The sequence below is a fragment of the Patiria miniata genome, unplaced genomic scaffold (genome assembly GCF_015706575.1).
Source record: "Patiria miniata isolate m_02_andy unplaced genomic scaffold, ASM1570657v1 HiC_scaffold_7, whole genome shotgun sequence".
Classification (NCBI taxonomy): domain Eukaryota; kingdom Metazoa; phylum Echinodermata; class Asteroidea; order Valvatida; family Asterinidae; genus Patiria; species Patiria miniata.
This window is the reverse complement of record NW_024037074.1, coordinates 12,440,625-12,458,834: the sequence shown is the minus strand read 5'-3', so window position 1 is coordinate 12,458,834 and position 18,210 is coordinate 12,440,625. Positions and strand designations below refer to the sequence as shown.

Below are 18,210 nucleotides of genomic sequence, written 5' to 3'. Positions count from 1 at the left end.
GCAGACGACACAATTAGTTAATTGAACTGCTCATGCGCAGTTACACGTTGAATGCACGGTACCCGAAACGGCGCCACTGCTTATACGTGTAGCAGAAAAACGTAGTCGGTAACCAGACTATATAACTGGTTCACGGCGCTGGCTTCTCTGATGTGTAACTAATCAACAAGGTTACCAACCATTCTTTACTCGCCAAATTGTTGCTAGACGAAGAAGTTTTGATCAAAAATGAGACGGAATCCTGATGCTGGTTTTGTCCTCCATGGGCGACGGACACCGATAGGGTAAATTGTTTTCCAATTTCCATATTTCCTTTACTCATTTTAGATATTTAGAGTTCAAATGTTCGCCGTGAAATGAGAGAATTTGGGATTTTAATATCGTTGTTATGGACGCTTTAGTTTTATTTACATTACTGAGGAAAGCATGGATTGTTCGGCCGAATGTTCGAATGGATTTTTTTTGCAATATTTTTGAGAAAAAAAAATAGGTTCAATCTTTAACTTGTGTAAAATAATACGGGAAGTATATGCCCAAGGACAAGGTGTAAGCCCTTTTGTTGGAAATCTTTTCTCTGGATTAAATTGTTTGTCATTTTCAATACATATGAATACATGTATGAACTTGAAGATGAAGTTGCTTGGAAAATTAAGAAACAGATATTGCACTTTTCTTTTGAAATGAATCATGAATGTATGAACATTCCAAATAGACCATGAATGTGAACAAATGAAGTCGTTTCTAACGTAAGGCTCAACATTTGCAATCATGGCTAGTAATTGTCACTTGAAAATCAACGTAAGCAGAAATGAATATTTATACAGACAAAAAAGGTTGATTTCCAAGTTGCTATGAACATGCCATTTTAAAGTTTGAATTTCAAAATATATCATTTCAACATAAAATAATGATTTTTTCCCTTTGTTTCCCATTCTGGACAGCATTGACAAGCCTAAAGAGTATCTCACCAATTCTCAGCGCACAATCAGCACCAGAAATCTGTCACAAAATACCCTGTATCAGCCAGACAGCCGCAGCTCAAGCAGATTCAGTGAACGCAGCTTCTCAAGTGCCTCGGAGAGACTGCAAAAGCGGGACAAATCCCCCCGAAGGTATCAGAGGTTGCAGGACTCGGCCTCGGAGTCAGTGTTTGATGCTGAGAGCCTGTTTGGGTCCATGAATGGTGGTACAGCCGCGCGGCTTGAGCGCAGGGAACAGAGTCGCAAGCCCAGGGATAGTGAGTTCAGCCTTGATTTCACCGGCTTGGGAAACAGCCTCAGTAAAAGCTTGAACAAGAGCGTCAGCTTCAGCAAGCAGCTTGAGGAGTACAAGACGAACGGCTCAAAGGCAAAAGCTTATGATGATGATCTGGAAGACACTTTTGAAGAGGAATTACAGAAGCTGATTGATGATGACATCAAAGAGAATGAACGCTTCGAGCAGGATCTCGCTGGAAAGCCAAAAAGTAAACACGAATCTGAATGGTTCACAGAGCCGGTCCATCTGACCAAAACAGCTGACTATCCTGTGTTCCAGAGCCTTGGTGTAGACACTAAAACAACATCCCCAGTCAACCGGACTGCCGGAATGCTAGGCACAGAGCTGGCGCAGCAGAAAGTTGCACACCAGATGCTTCTGGATGACGTCGCCCGGCAGTACTTTCCAGTAACACTCGGAGAAATGCCATCGATTATGAGGACTGTGACCCCACAGCCGCCAAACTCCGTCGCGAAAAAATACGCACAGGCCCGGTCAATGGAATCGGCATCCAGAAGTACCTCAAACGGAACTGGTAGAGTGTCGTCAGCTCCAGCGTCGAAAACCCAGCCACCAAGAACTCATAGTTCCCACAGTAGCACTAGTTCTTACAGCAACCCCAAAGTAGATGCCTTGTGTGATTACAACTACCTCAGAGCCTCAAAGCCGTTCGTGGAGGAGACGGTTACGGCTTCCCCGTATCAGTATGAACTGGCACAGCTGAAGATGGAGCGGCTACGGCTTGAGGAGCAGCGACTTCTCGAATCCAAGAGACAGGAGGAGCTGGAACGGATCCGGGGGCCAACACCCAAATGGTACGGAGAAGGGGTGGGGGAGTGGTGTCCCAATTCAGAATTACTAAAACCAAATATTTTTTTCAAGTTTAACTTTTTCTTGGATCACAAGTCATCAATTCCCAAGTCAAGTCACAAATTTAACTAACTAGACACGCTCTTCTCTCTTTCCTGAGTTTTTACTAGGCTCCGCCCATTATGCCCACTCCACCTACTCATCCTTTACAGAAAGCAAATGTGAGTTAAACATAAAAAGCCCTCGAATTCCCCGTCCACTCAAAAACGGACCCAAGTTTTACCTAATTTGCCTCTTTTCCCCCCCCTTTTTTGTCCTGAAGGTACGAGCTGAAGTCGCCGCAGTTCACCTACGAGCTGCACAAGAACAACAAGCTCCTTCAGAGCAAGAAGGACTGGCAGAACCTGATGGACTACAGGGAGCAACTCACCAGGTCCTCCCAAGACTTTGCCAAGACGGACCTTGGTGGATATTTGTACTGAAAGCAGAAAGACACTTGCGCTAGACCCTGATGACATCAGTGATGTGATTTGAAGTGGGATTTTAGGAGGGGAGGGGCTGTCCTGCATCCCCCTCTCTCTTGCATAATCAAAAATTAAATTTATATTGCCTTGTAAATCCATTTTGCACCTCAAACTTTATTGAATTGATTAAGGCGATGATTATTTTATTTTCGTCTAGATTTTTAAAAAATGGCTACATGACATTTACAGGTTTATGGCTTCTGACTAGCACCTCTTGAACAAAGACGTTGACAAAACGGGGAGCCGCCAACATAAGGCTGGAGAGCTCTGTTGGTGGAGCACCGGAACGGTTATCCGAGAGGTTAGGGGTTCAAACCCCGCTCCAGTCAATTTCTTTGTTCAACTTTTCAAAAATTGTTATAATTCACCTAGTCAGTTTACCTTCGTGGTTCATTTGAGGTTTTATTTTTAGACTGACAAATACAGTAGTCACATATCAAACAATCTAAAAGGCATTGTTAAATCAAGTTTTTAAAAGTTTGACAAGTATGACAAACTAACAACTGTGTATCAGATGGACTGTTAGTATACACTTCATTGTTGATATTACTTTTCATTGTAAAACTTGGGTACAAGTTGATGTGATTGATAATAGGTGCTGGAAATGAAATATCGAAATGAGACTGCAAAAAAGACATCCTAGTGCTTAAGACTTCTTGAACAAATGTGCCTATGTATTAAATGAAATAAATGATTAAAATAATTTTGAAATAAAGATACATTTTTTTAGAGCTAAATAACTAGTACATGTACTTTTGTGACTATTTTTTTTTACAAGTAGATACACTAGCCATACCAGGGAAGGCAGAGTTTATTATACCTACCTCGTGAGCCAGCCTATAAAATAGTGTTATTAGTTCATGACATTCTTTATTATTATTCAAAAAGTTGGCGTGATCAAATTTACCTGACAAAGATTGATTGCGCTAAGGGAAATGTCTGTAATGAGAAAAATATTTTTTTTGGATTGATTCGTTCGAAGTTGATAAGAAGCGAGTTAAAACAAAACCACATATTTCTCCCTCCGTTTCATATCAAGGCATTTGATTGATGACTGATTGTTTGGCGATACTTCCTTTATCAATCGATACTATTTCGACAGTGGTGATCTTTCATTTTCCGAAATCACGATCTGCCAATATTTCCATCATCAAGCCTCCCCTCAAAAAAAAAAATTGATTCCAACGGATGCGATATCGATTGAGCTTAATTTATCAAATGTGGCTTAATTCAAAACGAAGGTTAATAATGAAATCATGATGACGTTGCTGTCTCGCCATTTGTCCCGCCTTCCGCACTATAAAACTACAAGTGCAAGTGCCGGCATCTATTTCTTGTATTTCCGATGTTCGTCTGAAGTAGATGTTCGTCTTGATTTGTGGACTTGGACTTTTGAAGTACGTAAGCTAATGCCCCATTTTATATTACAAATGCATTTAATTCCTTGTTTTGTTTCGACTGTAGGCCTTATGCTTTAAGTGCTCTGGGTAGTTCTCGTATAGACAAAAAAAACCAACTTAGTTTGAAGATATTGTAGACATCTCATTCTGTTAAGAAAACGGTTCCTTAATTTTTTTTATGTTTTATACACCCTTTTCGGACCACAAGCGTATCGTTACCACAGTTTGCCGATTTTTTTCCGTTTATAAATTTCCGATTTCTGGAAACTATAGTCCTCTACACCTCAACAAACGTTCGCTTATTTCCCAACTTTTTCTGATATGATATGCTTTAAAGTCTCAAATAAACCAGTTTTTAAGATATTCGAACCCCACGGGTAATAATCTTTTCGGAACTTCCACAAGCTTAATGGTATGATACGTGTTAATTGAATCTGTCTGTTCGTCTGACCATCGCGCGCTCAAGTTCTTCGTTGGGTATTTTTTTATGCCGAACTTCTTTACGTTACCTCCTTCTCACAGACGCCATAGATCACCATGTGCCTCCGCAGCCTGATCGTTCTCGTGCTCATCACTGCCGTGTGTGGTGGAAGCCTGGCACCGTTGTACACAGCACAAGAGCCCATACCGAACCGGTATTTGTTGAAAGTCAAGGTATATTTTGTAATATATCGCCTAAGATCTTTGTTCCAGACAAATTAAGTTTAAATGGAGATTTATTCTAGCGGGGAATTGCCGAAAACAGGGGGATTATTTTTATAGCGTCATTTTGATCTTGATGGAATACTGATTCTGATTTCCCGTATGTGCAAAGGCCTTATATGGATAACTTCAATTTTTACTATTAGATAATAACCTTTAAGAAATGGAGCTCTTTGTTCCCAGAATTCTTTACCTGGAAATCACAAATTCTCGCGAGACTTGCGTATGACCTAATATAATCTTTACTTCTATTTTTGAAACCAGAATGAGTACGTCTTCAGCGACTTGGTGGACGATCTTTTGGCCGAGAACGAGCGCAATGCGCAAACCGCTCCCGGCTTCGGCCACATCGATATACTGAACGAGATGGACGGAACGTACCTGAAAATCCTCTATGTTGATCTGGATTACAAATCCCTGGATACGGTAAGGAGATTAAAAGATTAACTTCCAATTCCTCCAAATTGTAAATTTATTTATTCTTCAGTAGTTGTTAGAACTCAAAACTGCCGATTTTAGACGCTCGCTGCGTCTGAAATCGGCAAAGTGCCTTTAATTGTACAAAAGTATGAAAAACGAAATTTGGTAAACAAAAACTGCTTACCGGCTAAAAGTTCAAACATATACATGTATAGAGCTTATTACTAGTTCTTGACTATTTCTTTACTATTATGTACATAAGTTTGCTTAGTAATATTTTCGGCTTAGCAGTTCCATAAAATGTGTTCCTTATATCTGCTTTTGGTATCGACGACGATTATGATTAATCGAGCTTTTGTCTTCTCGACAGGTTCGCAAGCACCCCGCGGTGGAGTTCGTCGAGGAGGAGGACGGACGTCCAATCACCAGCGATGACAATGCCGATTTGGACGAGTTCGACTTGTCAGGAATCGATACCGCGGGAAAGCGAGACCACTCCAAGCGTTTCACTCAGGAGGATTTCGAGCTTAACCAAGGGGCGTTTTATGGGCTGGATAGAATCAACCAGAGAGAACTCGAACCTGATCAGAATCTCACCTTTGCCGGTACCGATTCATCTTTGAGAGTTTTTTCTTCATATCAATACGGGCAAAAATAACAGAGAAGCCAGATAGTTGTAATGTTCACCTTAAGAGAAGATGTATCACATTTTTGTCATTAAATATATAATGGCTTTGGATTACAGGTAACATCAGTATCGACTTCAAAGCTTGCTTAAATTGTATTCAAAATTAGTTTGATATTTTTTTCTGTGTAGGGAACGGTTTTGGTGTGAATATATACCTCGTCAGCACCGGCGTTCTGCAAACACACGAGGATTTCGACTGCCGTGTGAGAATGGCCTATGACGTGATGAGCAAAACGGTACAACAAAATACCAACTGTTTTGGTGTAAAATCGTTAAAATAATCATGTACTCCTAAACTTGTATTATTCTTTCATGCGTAGACCTTTTTGGAGTTTATAGTTTTTCCATAGATTTAGGAATAAGGGCGTTTTGTTTCAAACTATTTCGTGACACAGGGAGAAGACTGCTCGGGTAGCGGGACGAATGCGGCGGGCATCGCGGCGGGGAAGTCGGTGGGGGTAGCCAAGGCCGCCATGGTGCACAGCGTCAGGGTGCACGACTGCAACAACACGGAAAGTACCAACAGGCACGTCAGTGGTAAGATCGTTATAATTCATTTCACCAGTTCGATAGATAAATATGTTCGTCAATTATTTTCGTCTTTTATTAAAGCAGTTTACCTATCAAGTTATCTGTTATGTCACAACTCGCTTATCATAGAACTTTATGGATAACATTTAATGATTATTCGATTTCTGGTTGACGTTGTGATTGACTTGTGATGACTTGTGATTGACTTGTGATGACTTGGGATTGAGTCTGCAAAAACTATTCATCCTGCAGCTATTCATTGGGTGGCCAATAACCTGGCCAAACCCTGCGTGGTTATGCTGACCATCTCAATCAACAGTGGAGGCAAGACGCTACAGACGGCCGCAGAATCCTTGGTTGATGCTGGATGCGTGGTGGTCGTCAAGGCCGCGCCCATCAGGCAAACCTACGGGAAAAAAGCTTGCGACTACTCCCCCGGACGATCTCACAGAGTAAGTTGCGATAATATGATACGCCTTGGGTATAGTGCAAGCCTTTCAGGAATCTTATAAGGAATATCCCATAGGTTTCATATAGGTTTTTCATTACATCCTGTAAGATTAAGATCCTATATAGGTGGTCCAAAAGGAATTTGGATACATTGTACATATTGTATCCTATATGATACCTCTTAGCCTATGGTCCTATCTTATATATAAGATCGGACCATAGGCTAATAGGTATCATTATAGGATCCTTCCTTTTGTTCACAAACTTTAAGCGCCATTTTCTTTGGGCGGCAATCAATTTTGGTTTGCTAAGTTTCAGCCCAAAATAGCACATTTATCGTCTGCTTTACTTCATTCAAAGAGGAAAGAATCTTCATTTTTGTTATTTAGATAATGATAATAAGTATGGAGCAACATAATGTTAAATGTTTTCTATGCTAACTTGTAATTACAGGGTCCCAGGTCTTGTACAAGCCATTGCTTTTTACCTGGATCCCTCATGTCAGTTCTGTTACCCTTTATATACATTTTTGTAAATTATGTTTGATGATATGAAACTGCAATAAATCAAACCAATAAATCAAGAATGATAACATACATGGAGCAACACTTTTATTTAAAACAAACTCAGTGAGTTATACTTTTGTTTTGCAATGACAACTGCCAATAGTTTGCCCACGACTTTTTGGCAAAACAACCTACGACACTGACGAAGCAAACGTCCCAAAATCGCTTGGTAATTCATGTAAAATACTTCTCCCGCCCTTAGCTTATCACTGTCGGCGCCACGTACCAAAACGACGGGAAAACGTTGTGGTCGGGAGATGGTATCTGCGTGGACATTTTCGCCCCAGGGAACAATCTCATGACTACTTCCCCGATGGATGATGGGTATTACGACAAAATAAGCAGTCCGAACTTATCTGCAGCTTTCGTGGCAGGTAAGTCAGCACTTTGTGCTATTATCAGAACCATTTCTATATAATCTGTTTCGATTTGTTTTCTCAATAGTACTGACATCAAAGACCACATGGAACTCAAACGTTGGTTCGATTCAATTACATGTATGCACAAAGTAATGGAACAATTCGGTTGGTACTTGGAATCTTTCGTTCAACAAAATGGTGCTTTTAATTGACGTACATAATATTGTCATATCTAGCTTATTTGCATAATGTTGAATATTCAACAGGCGTGGCCGCCATTCACCTGGGCAACAAGGTGGATGCCGCAGACGTGAAGCACAGGATTCTGAGTGACTCTACCCCCTGCGTGGTGGGCAACGAACTACTGGGAGCGCCTAACCGGCTGCTCTACGTAGACCCGGGCCAGTCCTAGTCGCCCACGCTCGGTGAAACCGGAGGCTCGATGTTAGTCCCGGTCCTAGGAATTTTCTGAAAACAGCGGTCACAAAAAAATATTTGTTAATTTGTTTCAGAAAGGTACAGTCCTAGGTGTTGCTTCCGAAAAAAAAAGCATCATCAACAGGTTTTAATGTACTTAATATGGCAAAAATAATCATAATATACATCATGATAAGTTGTTGAGAATGTAGATTCGCCCAGTTTTCCTATCGGATATTTTATTCAAATGGGAAAGCATCCTTGCTTTTAACCTCTACTGAAATTCTAATAATTTTAATATGCATCATAATAATTTGTTGCAGATGAAGATTCGTCCAGTTTTCCTATCGGATATTTTAAATGACTGGTAGAGTTTTGGCAAAGTTAAATTTGCATTTGGATGACTTTGGTACTTATGGTTTGTTAAATTGTTAAGTTATCTAACTTCTGTATTAAAAGTTTCCAATGTTGTATCTCACCCAGTGTTATCACGTTACATGAATGAAACAGGAAAATAAAACTCAACCCAAAAGAAATCTAAACAATCAAAATGGTTGTGTGGATGTTTAATTTTTTAAAACATAAAGTTATCATTTCTTTAATGCAGCCCCACATGTGGATGGAAGAAACATCCTGATAGGCCTGTTTCGATCGAAACCTTTCCAAATCGTATTCAGCTTCAATCAAAGTTGTTTAGATAGTCCTTTGGTGAAGTAGTTCGTAATAAATTTGATACGCGCGTCGCCCTGGAACACTCAGAATCTAGCCAAAATGTTTCTACGACACGTGCGTCATTAAACAAACGAAAACTTGACACAGGAGCAAGAGATTCGTGATAAATGATGTTCTCATAGTTTGATTCTTAAAGTTTTAGAGCTCTTATAAAACAATTATACTTGCATCGTGTGAAAGTTTCAGAGACACAAGTACTAGTATCCCTCTCAAACTGAATTGCAATAATTGCGCCCTCAATAGGTCTCGATAGCCCCAACCTATTTTCTTTAATTAAAGTATGCCCTCGAACACCACCCGTCTTCAGTGTCACCAGTGTCTTCAACCACTCCTACTTGTAGAATTCGAGGAGTAGGCAAGTAAATCAAAAAGTTCGGACATTTGGAATGGCATCTTCCGGACGGTAAATTTAAAACACAAAAGGAAAATTTCAAACCATCAACCTTGTGCATCTTGCATTAGTTATAATAACATTATGGCATGTTTCAACTTCTCGTTTGCAAAATATACTCTAGAGAGGCTGTCGGCAAGGGGAGGGGCGTTAGTGGGTTTATTCCCCCTATTGTAGCACCACGGATGAATAGTGGGTAAAATATTGTATTCTTAACATTGCCGCCCAAGTGGGTACCAACTCCCCATTGCTTCAAAAATCTTTTCTGTTTCGTTTCTAGTATTTTTTTTTTCAGACTAAATCCACTTTTGTGAACTAGGCCTACACCATTTTTCAATGATCCTTCCGGAACAGGGTTAGGGTAAGCATAGCCTTTATTTTCCCACAGTGTCACGATATGTTCTTTAGATCAATTTTGGATAAATGGGTTTTGTACCTATTATACAATGGGGATTTTCAGATACATACCATCTCAACCCCAACCAAATCCCCAGCCAATCAACATGGACCTCCAACAGACTGACCAAGTAAACCCCGCCCACTGCCCACGTGGGCGATAACACGTGTGCATATACGCACGTTCACGCTTGTCGGACGTAATCACTACTCTGATTGGTCAAAACATAACGGGGCGGGCTTATTGGATCGTATTACCGGTTCGTAAGTGACTTCGTCATACACGCGCACCCACCACTTATTACAATGCCCATTGGCTATTAACATGCCCACTTTGTACTACATTGTACTTCCATTCCCAATGGTTCCTATGCTGCTCCATGTGCAGTAGGCGTGGTTTGTGTTGAAATGACGTCACACTTACGAACGGAATTGTTAAGTAAAGTACACGTATTAACACACAAACAATAGTCGACACAAATCTGAGCTAAGCAGATAATTTTTATTCACTTTTCTTCTCCAATTTGCGAAACAGGCTTACCTTTAATATTTGTAGAAAGGAATGCTACATTAACAAGATTGTTTTGTTTAAGATTTGAAAATATGCATGCTTAGGCCTATTTATTGTGACTGTCGGAAGTATTCATCTGCACTGACATTTTCGTAACTCAGCACTTTAATTGTTTTTAAAGCAAAATTTAATAATAAACAGAAGCAGATATATAGGTTTGTATCACCGTACGGTAAAATTTAAAAATTATAAGTTTTTCCCACAAAAACGAACCATTGTGCCACAAACAGGCATGAGTACGCACGCGCATTGACCACTGTGGTCAGGTGTCCAGACTACTCCCCAGGAGCAACGTACAGCATCCTGTCCGGGGACCCTCGTCCTTCGTCCCCGACCACGCACGGTGTAGCATCCGTCAAGATTCGCTCCTTGACGTCTGATGTGGGGACGTCGTTTCCGAGATGTACCGCCGCCACTCCTGTAAGTATGAAGAGCAAAATGGCGTACATTTTGGTAAAATTTGTTTCAGAATAGACATGTGCTTTGTTACACTGACTTGTTGTAGCCCTTGTTTTCAATTCAGTCCCGGTTCCCGACTGATAATGTAGATTCTATCGCAACATTTGCCCAAACCATAGTACGGAGTGTCGCCATACCAATTTCAATGGAGGTGTGGTCATAGCCCCGATGATGCAAGCATGTTTTCCCGGTCTTTTTATTCAAACGGGAGGGCATCCTTGCTTTTAACCTCTTCTGAAAGTCTAATATTGTACCATACACATAAAATGATTGTGTTGCATCATAGGCCTACTTTGTTCCGTTGGTTTTCAAAACAGAGTAAGTCTCAGGATTTGTTTTACAAAGACGTGAGAGTGGCATTTTCTTCATTTCTTTTCCCTGAAAGATTTCATGCCCTTCATTGAATAATTCAGTGTTGGAGGTTAATGCATGTATTCGAAGGTAATTTACGTATCTTTGAGTGAGCAAACGTGTTTTTGTATCTGCAGTTTAATTCATTTTGACTGAAAAATTTGCCCTGATATCGTGGTTTAAGTCAGGGTTCAGTGGGTTTCAGAGAGGGCGCTGTTTACATAGCAACGATTCCCTTGCAAGACATATGCATCTCGCAGATTCACTTACGCTCAGGCACGGTTTGTTAAATGTGCAAAATATCAAAGAAAGCAGTCATTCAGTCTTTTTTCTTTTTCACTGTTGAGGGAGGGGGTGCTTGTGCGCGGGTACCACAATATTTACCTGCAACGAAAGCCGCCGAAATGGCAGTCCCGTACGACAGCGTGTAATCGTCGTCCCCATCTACGGTCTGTTGGCGGATGGCGGTCTTGATCTTGGCGCCTGGGGCGAAGATGTCCACACACGGGCCGTAGAAGGACGAGGAGGTCTTGCCGTCGGCTGCGTTCGTCTCCGCTACGTTGATGACCTGTCAAAAGACGACAGAGATACGGTGATGTATAGGCCTCTCTGCAAGTTACGCGTGTTTAAAATGTGTGCTTAGGAGGTGTTATACCGCAACACGTTTCTATCGAAGTAATTCACAATTGCATAATTTGGCACGTGTGTACGAAAGCCCTGTAGTGCCATCAAGTATATATTTCGCCAAGTTCGTTTTTATGAGTTATATATTTCGCCAAGTTCGTTTTTATGAGTTATATATTTCGCCAAGTTCGTTTTTATGAGTTATATATTTCGCCAAGTTCGTTTTTATGAGTTATATATTTCGCAAGGTTCGTTTTTATGAGTTATATATTTCGCCAAGTTCGTTTTTATGAGTTATATATTTCGCAAGGTTCGTTTTTATGAGTTATATATTTCGCCAGGTTCGTTTTTATGAGTTATATATTTCGCCAGGTTCGTTTTTATGAGTTATATATTTCGCCAAGTTCGTTTTTATGAGTTATATATTTCGCCAAGTTCGTTTTTATGAGTTATATATTTCGCCAGGTTCGTTTTTATGAGTTATATATTTCGCCAAGTTCGTTTTTATAAGTTATATATTTCGCCAAGTTCGTTTTTATGAGTTATATATTTCGCAAGGTTCGTTTTTATGAGTTATATATTTCGCCAAGTTCGTTTTTATGAGTTATATATTTCGCAAGGTTCGTTTTTATGAGTTATATATTTCGCCAGGTTCGTTTTTATGAGTTATATATTTCGCCAAGTTCGTTTTTATGAGTTATATATTTCGCCAGGTTCGTTTTTATGAGTTATTTATTTCGCCAAGTTCGTTTTTATGAGTTATATATTTCGCCAAGTTCGTTTTTATGAGTTATATATTTCGCAAGGTTCGTTTTTATGAGTTATATATTTCGCCAGGTTCGTTTTTATGAGTTATATATTTCCCAAGGTTCGTTTTTATGAGTTATATATTTCGCCAAGTTCGTTTTTATGAGTTATATTTTACGGAATTACGGAGTTTAATGAAGTTACGGAGCCCCTAAAGGGACATCCAAAATTATTTTTTTATCTCGTGCGCACGACATAATATCTCGTGCGCACGAGATAATTATCACTGGCGCACGACATATATCACGTGCGCACGACATAATATCTCGTGCGCACGAGATAATTATCACGTGCGCACGACATATATCTCGTGCGCACGACATATATCTCGTGCGCACGAGATAATTATAAGCATTAACGGAGCTTGCGCATGTCGTGCGCACGAGATATATGTCATGCGCACGAGATAGTATGTCGTGCGCACGAGATAATAACATAATTTTGGATGTTCCTTTAGGGGCAGCGTACCAGACACGCTGCTTTCGTTACACACAAACTCGTCTGCTGCAAGTGCAGCAAGCTCCGTTAATACTTATAATTATCTCGTGCGCACGAGATATATGTCGTGCGCACGTGATAATTATCTCGTGCGCACGAGATATTATGTCGTGCACACGAGATATTATGTCGTGCGCACGTCATATATGTCGTGCGCCTGTGATAATTATCTCGTGCGCACGAGATATTATGTCGTGCGCACGAGATAAGAAAATAATTTTGGATGTCCCTTTAGGGGCTCCGTAACTTCATAAAACTCCGTAACTCCGTAAAATATATCTCATAAAAACGAACTTCGACAAAATGTATCTCATAAAAACGAACTTCGAGAAAATGTAACTCATAAAAACGAACTTCGAGAAAATGTAACTCATAAAAACGAACTTCAACAAAATGTATCTCATAAAAACGAACTTCGAGAAAATGTAACTCATAAAAACGAACTTCGAGAAAATGTAACTCATAAAAACGAACTTCAACAAAATGTATCTCATAAAAACGAACTTCGACAAAATGTATCTCATAAAAACGAACTTGGCGAAATATATAACTCATAAAAACGAACTTGGCGAAATATATAACTCATAAAAACGAACTTGGCGAAATATATAACTCATAAAAACGAACTTGGCGAAATATATACTTGATGGCACTACAGGGCTTTCGTACGTGTGTGCGTTACCGTAGATCAATAAATTTCTTGCTCTATGGTATAACAGTTTATTTCTTCTGGATCTGTTGCTTTCTATCTAACTTTACCAAACTTTCAACACCGATTTTCCATTTCAAAACCACAGCGGGCAATCAATTGAAAGAGAGAAATTCTCACACGGCCTCCTATTCAACACAGCGACGCCGAGAGAGGCTTTGTTTCTGTTCGTGCTTGTGATCGAGTCTGACGAAGTTATCTTGGTCACCTAACCAAAAGTCGTGATCTAATTGGTTAAAATGCGTACTCAGGGGCGGATCCAGGGATTTTTGCCGGGAGGAGGGGGTTCATTACCAAATCACTGCTGAAATGTAGAATTTTTTTCTCCAGACACTATGCCTCCGTAAAAACAATAGGGGAGGGGACCGGGCTCCGAGGCAGGAAGGGTCCATACTCACGCTGTGGGTTCGGCCGGGCGACATGGTACACGCATTACCCCCGTCCTCCGAGACGGTACCGGCCGCCGTGACCACCACGCATCCCTCGTTGGGACTCGAGTAGAGGGACTGGGTCAGGGCCTCGGCCACCAGGTCCACGCTGGTCGCCTCGGCGCAGGCGTGACCCAGCAACGCGACACAGGGAGTCCGACCGTGGTCGATCACCCACTGTATACCTGTTACCAAATCAGACAAAATTGAAAAAAATGGAAATCAAAATTGTTTTACGAGATTTCATCAGGGCGAGCCAGTATAAGAAATATAATAACCTTAAAACTAGAGACCAATAAACATTTCGTGAAGCTGGAATTAGGCCTTGAAATCTGCTACGCACATAAAATATTTGTTTATGTAAACCAGATAACCAGCCAAAACGTTACCTTTATATCTATGTCGGTTCTCAGTACATGCGTTTTGTACATTAGATCACTTAGGCCTACCCCTGTACAATTACTAACATAAAATAGTATACACATATTAACTGGCAATGGGGGTCAGTAGTGCACATCTATGCACCCAGAGGGAATGTGAGTGACCACACGAGGGTCCTATATAGCTCTATGGTATATCCAGTGGTGGCTTACCTTCGACGAAGTTCATCTCGTTCAGTTCGTTGTCGCAGTCAGTCACCTTTATGCCCAGTACGGTGGCGGCTTTGGCCACGCCCACCCCCTTACCGGCCGCCACACTGGCGATCGTTGTACCGTCTCTCTGGGCGCAGTCTTCGCCCTGGGGATGGGAAAAACGAGTAAAATCATGATCACTGACAAGCCACGCCCTAAAAAAATCTGAAATCGTATTGGTCGCTTTGCGCCGTTACGATGCTGTCATATCTGCCCTCTGATTGGTCTAGAATTTTTTTTGTTGACCATAAGGACTTTGAAGCGCTGGTCGTCTGACTCTATATCTAAGTGTGTCTACATATAAACATTTCCAAGGAAAATCTAAGTAAAATTAAACACGTCAAATTAGTTTAGACTGGTCATATTGTCACGTACAGGCTGATCCAGCACGTCAGTTACCATCCTGGCCCGGCATTCCAGTTCCTTGTGAAGCAATGCGATGCTGGCATCCACTACGTAAATATTCACCCCAAAACCATCACCTAAAACAATCAAAATATGTCAAGTTCAATCTACAGTTTGCCTGCGATCAGCAGCATGGCAGATGTTATACCTAAAGCTAGTCGTTTATTTAGTTGTCTCTATAATGGACAAACTCAGCAGGACGCACTACTAAAAAGAAAATAGCAATGTGATAGTGAGTCCGAACTTTGGCATAGTTCTTCCTTTAATATCGGTGTTGCAATCGCAATATATTTGTTTACATTTGGTTGCTAAATCACCGTTGAATTATGTGACACTAGGACAAATTGTTCTGTACCGTCAAATGTCATGTTGCCGTCAAGAGCGGTGTCTATCTGGTTGATCCGATCGAGGCCGTAGTATCCGTCCGCTGTGTCTTCTCCATCTTGTCTGGCGAACATATTACTCACGTCACTCTGGACTGGTGCCGCCATCCTCATCCTCGTCTCCTCCTCGACGTACAGTACCGACGGATGTTTGCGCACCTATGTGTGTGGAGATAGGTAACCAGACCGTCCATCCACGTGTCGTTGCATTTACATTTCCAATCATGCAACTTTGGAAGTGTGGTAAATCAACTAACCAAAAAAAGTATTGTACTGCCGATTTCAGACGTAGAGCGTTCAAAACCGGCAAATCAGCGTACTGCTTTAAACGTACGGTACCCCCTTTTTATTTTACACAAAGACGCTATTACGAGCAGCACAGCACCATAAAATATCTTTTCAAGTATTTCACAAATTAAAAACATTTAATATTTCAGTTGACCAAGACCTAGAAATTCGATTGATGTGCACTTCAAAAATATTTACATTCATTGCCATTCATTCGTAACTGAAACAGGTATACGAAAGATATATTCATAGTTACGTTCACGCCATAAAAAAAGAGAAGTTTAGACGTTCTCCCTTTTTCTTTCTTACCAACTCCAGAGATTTGTAGTCCAGCTCCAAATGGAAGAGCTTCAAGTTTGTGCCGTCAATCTCGCCCTTGACCTTGATGTGACCGAAGCCCGTCCCTTCCTGCTCGTTGCGGTCGTTTTCGGCCACCAAATCCAGCCGGAAGTCATTCATGGTGTCTTCTCCTGCGTCCTGAAGATTAAAACAATTTGTGTTTCAAGAATCATAGTTGCAGCCATGTCGAACCCACGTACAGTACAAGTGGGTGAGTTTATACTTTTTCTCGTGATTTTGTTTGTGAAAATTAATCGTGAGTTCATGATTACGATAACGTTTTGAATGAATTTAACATTCCGATTCCGTTGTTGTTACTGTTTGCACTCTCAGCGATGGTTGGGCATTGCAAATACCTTGAGATAAGACGATTTATAGATTAAGAAAGATTTTGATTTTGCAAGAAAGTAGGGGCCTACTCCAAATGTGTTTATGACTCCCTGTATATGTTGTACACGATCTGGATAGTGCATTCTTTCCATGTGTAACCACATTTCCTTGAAATTATATCTATATTGTATATTTCTCTATATTTGAATACACGAACACGACAGTTTGACATGAACGCCTTTCAGATTACTTAGAAATATTTAAAACAGAAGGATTTGAAAGATTACTTACCTCGATTCTAACCAGGTACTGACTCGGCACAGGATCTTTACTTCGGTGAAAAGGGGCCAGCTTGCCGCAGGCTAGCGTGCCCAGCATGAGAACGATCAGGTAGTGGACTTGCATGGTGTCGGCTGACAACTGTGGGGAAGAGGTTGGCATCAACGGCCAATAAGCGATCAGGATTTTAATCACATGATCCAATGACGGGCAAATTGATGGTAAGTAGGCAGACGGAGGGACAAACAGACGATCGTGATAAAGACAGACAGTAAACTCTGAAAACAGATACTGATAGACAAAACTACCCGTAAAGTGATAGTGATAGGTGGGCAGACAAACAGACAATAAAAACAGTGATGCGATGTGTAGTCAGAAATACATGCGTACATGCCTTCGATTTTTTTTATGGCAAAGAGAGAAAAGGACAATTTCGAACTATTTCCCGAAATGGATTTTAAAGGATAAAAACGATGAAAAGCAACAAATCTGTCAAGCAAACTAGCTCGAACATTTAAAGCTCACAGCCCAATACCAACGATACAAACGATAGTGGAATAATCTGGAGTGAAATATGGAGCTTTTGTTAACATGAGATATCTAAAAACTAAACGACATACCTTTAGGGGTCGGCTACACACTTTGCAGGACGGATCTAGAAATGACTAAAATACAGTTCACTATGATTTTATAGTAAAGCGGTCGCTCTCTATTGCGGCAAACTTTTTTTTAATAAACCATCATGCCAAAAATCGATATTGTTTCCGTTCGGAATCGAAATGACTTTTATTGGTGTCGATTAAATCAACTGTCAGCGATGACAAGATTGTAAAAATGATAGATCACCATCGATCAGTATCGAGAATCGATTGTAAGGACCTTTCGGCTTCGCTACTACAAGTCGCACTTGGAATAATGAAGCAAATATGAAATAAAGTTGAAGATAATTTTTAGCAAATTGCCTTCCATCACAGACAGGTCAATCGATCAACATGATAAATTAATGTTGTTAGTGAATGACAATTAGATTGCCAAAGAGTCAAAGGAAATAACATTAATATTTCATCAGTTGACGTCTTGGTATCTATTTTTTTTCTCTAGTTGATCCAGATGTTAACTTCGTTGATTGTCTTTTTGGTAAGGTAACATTGGACGCAAAACTGTCCTATTTTTTTGTCAGTGACAGAAGTCAAAGGTAAAGTAGGTAAAGTCCTTCTACAACTCGATCACATTTCACACTTTTTTCTTTTACTTAATATGCACTTATATTTCCAAAAAAAGCTTTATTTTACCGAACAAGAATGCTAAAGGGACAAGGTGATTATGTTCTTTTTCAAAATTGGTATTAATTCTGATGAGAATAGACTTTATTCACGATCCGGCCATATTAAATTGAATTGAGGTAAACTCTTCATTTTTGGAACTTGCGAGTAGAAACGAAAGCAGTGAAATACAAATTCATGA

At 40.4% G+C, this 18,210-nt stretch overlaps 3 protein-coding genes across 3 annotated transcripts; 2 read left to right on the top strand and 1 right to left on the bottom strand.

Annotated features, from left to right (window-relative positions):
* Positions 1–137: 137 nt before the first annotated feature.
* Positions 138–3,334, top strand: LOC119746106. Its single transcript, XM_038222899.1, has 3 exons — positions 138–284; positions 942–2,072; positions 2,390–3,334. Exons 1-3 carry the CDS (start codon positions 229–231, stop codon positions 2,547–2,549), a joined length of 1,347 nt encoding a protein of 448 aa, XP_038078827.1. The 5' UTR covers positions 138–228; the 3' UTR covers positions 2,550–3,334.
* A 1,185-nt stretch (positions 3,335–4,519) lies between these two features.
* Positions 4,520–8,447, top strand: LOC119746174 (extracellular serine proteinase-like). The gene is made up of 8 exons (XM_038222983.1): positions 4,520–4,645; positions 4,958–5,119; positions 5,484–5,718; positions 5,931–6,037; positions 6,197–6,338; positions 6,585–6,784; positions 7,551–7,722; positions 7,974–8,447. The coding sequence occupies exons 1-8, from the start codon at positions 4,529–4,531 to the stop codon at positions 8,117–8,119; spliced, it is 1,281 nt and encodes a 426-aa protein (XP_038078911.1). The 5' UTR covers positions 4,520–4,528; the 3' UTR covers positions 8,120–8,447.
* A 1,664-nt stretch (positions 8,448–10,111) lies between these two features.
* LOC119744661 (aqualysin-1-like) lies at positions 10,112–17,099 on the bottom strand. Its single transcript, XM_038220721.1, has 8 exons — positions 16,759–17,099; positions 16,108–16,275; positions 15,483–15,669; positions 15,098–15,204; positions 14,684–14,828; positions 14,061–14,275; positions 11,409–11,592; positions 10,112–10,632 (listed from the first exon to the last, which is right to left on the bottom strand). Exons 1-8 carry the CDS (start codon positions 16,906–16,908, stop codon positions 10,490–10,492), a joined length of 1,299 nt encoding a protein of 432 aa, XP_038076649.1. The 5' UTR covers positions 16,909–17,099; the 3' UTR covers positions 10,112–10,489.
* Between the last annotated feature and the right edge of the window lie 1,111 nt (positions 17,100–18,210).

Bases quoted from the DNA above. Each gene is read 5' to 3' on its own strand.
- LOC119746106 (XM_038222899.1), top strand. From the start codon at position 229: ATGAGACGGAATCCTGATGCTGGTTTTGTCCTCCATGGGCGACGGACA. The intron at 285-941 runs GTAAATTGTTTT...CATTCTGGACAG, and splicing joins GGGCGACGGACACCGATAGG to CATTGACAAGCCTAAAGAGT. The intron at 2,073-2,389 runs GTACGGAGAAGG...TTTGTCCTGAAG, and splicing joins CGGGGGCCAACACCCAAATG to GTACGAGCTGAAGTCGCCGC.
- LOC119746174 (XM_038222983.1), top strand. From the start codon at position 4,529: ATGTGCCTCCGCAGCCTGATCGTTCTCGTGCTCATCACTGCCGTGTGT. The intron at 4,646-4,957 runs GTATATTTTGTA...TTTTGAAACCAG, and splicing joins GGTATTTGTTGAAAGTCAAG to AATGAGTACGTCTTCAGCGA. The intron at 5,120-5,483 runs GTAAGGAGATTA...TCTTCTCGACAG, and splicing joins ATTACAAATCCCTGGATACG to GTTCGCAAGCACCCCGCGGT.
- LOC119744661 (XM_038220721.1), bottom strand. From the start codon at position 16,908: ATGCCAACCTCTTCCCCACAGTTGTCAGCCGACACCATGCAAGTCCAC. The intron at 15,670-16,107 runs GTAAGAAAGAAA...CCACACACATAG, and splicing joins ACTACAAATCTCTGGAGTTG to GTGCGCAAACATCCGTCGGT. The intron at 15,205-15,482 runs GTACAGAACAAT...TGATTGTTTTAG, and splicing joins CGGCAACATGACATTTGACG to GTGATGGTTTTGGGGTGAAT.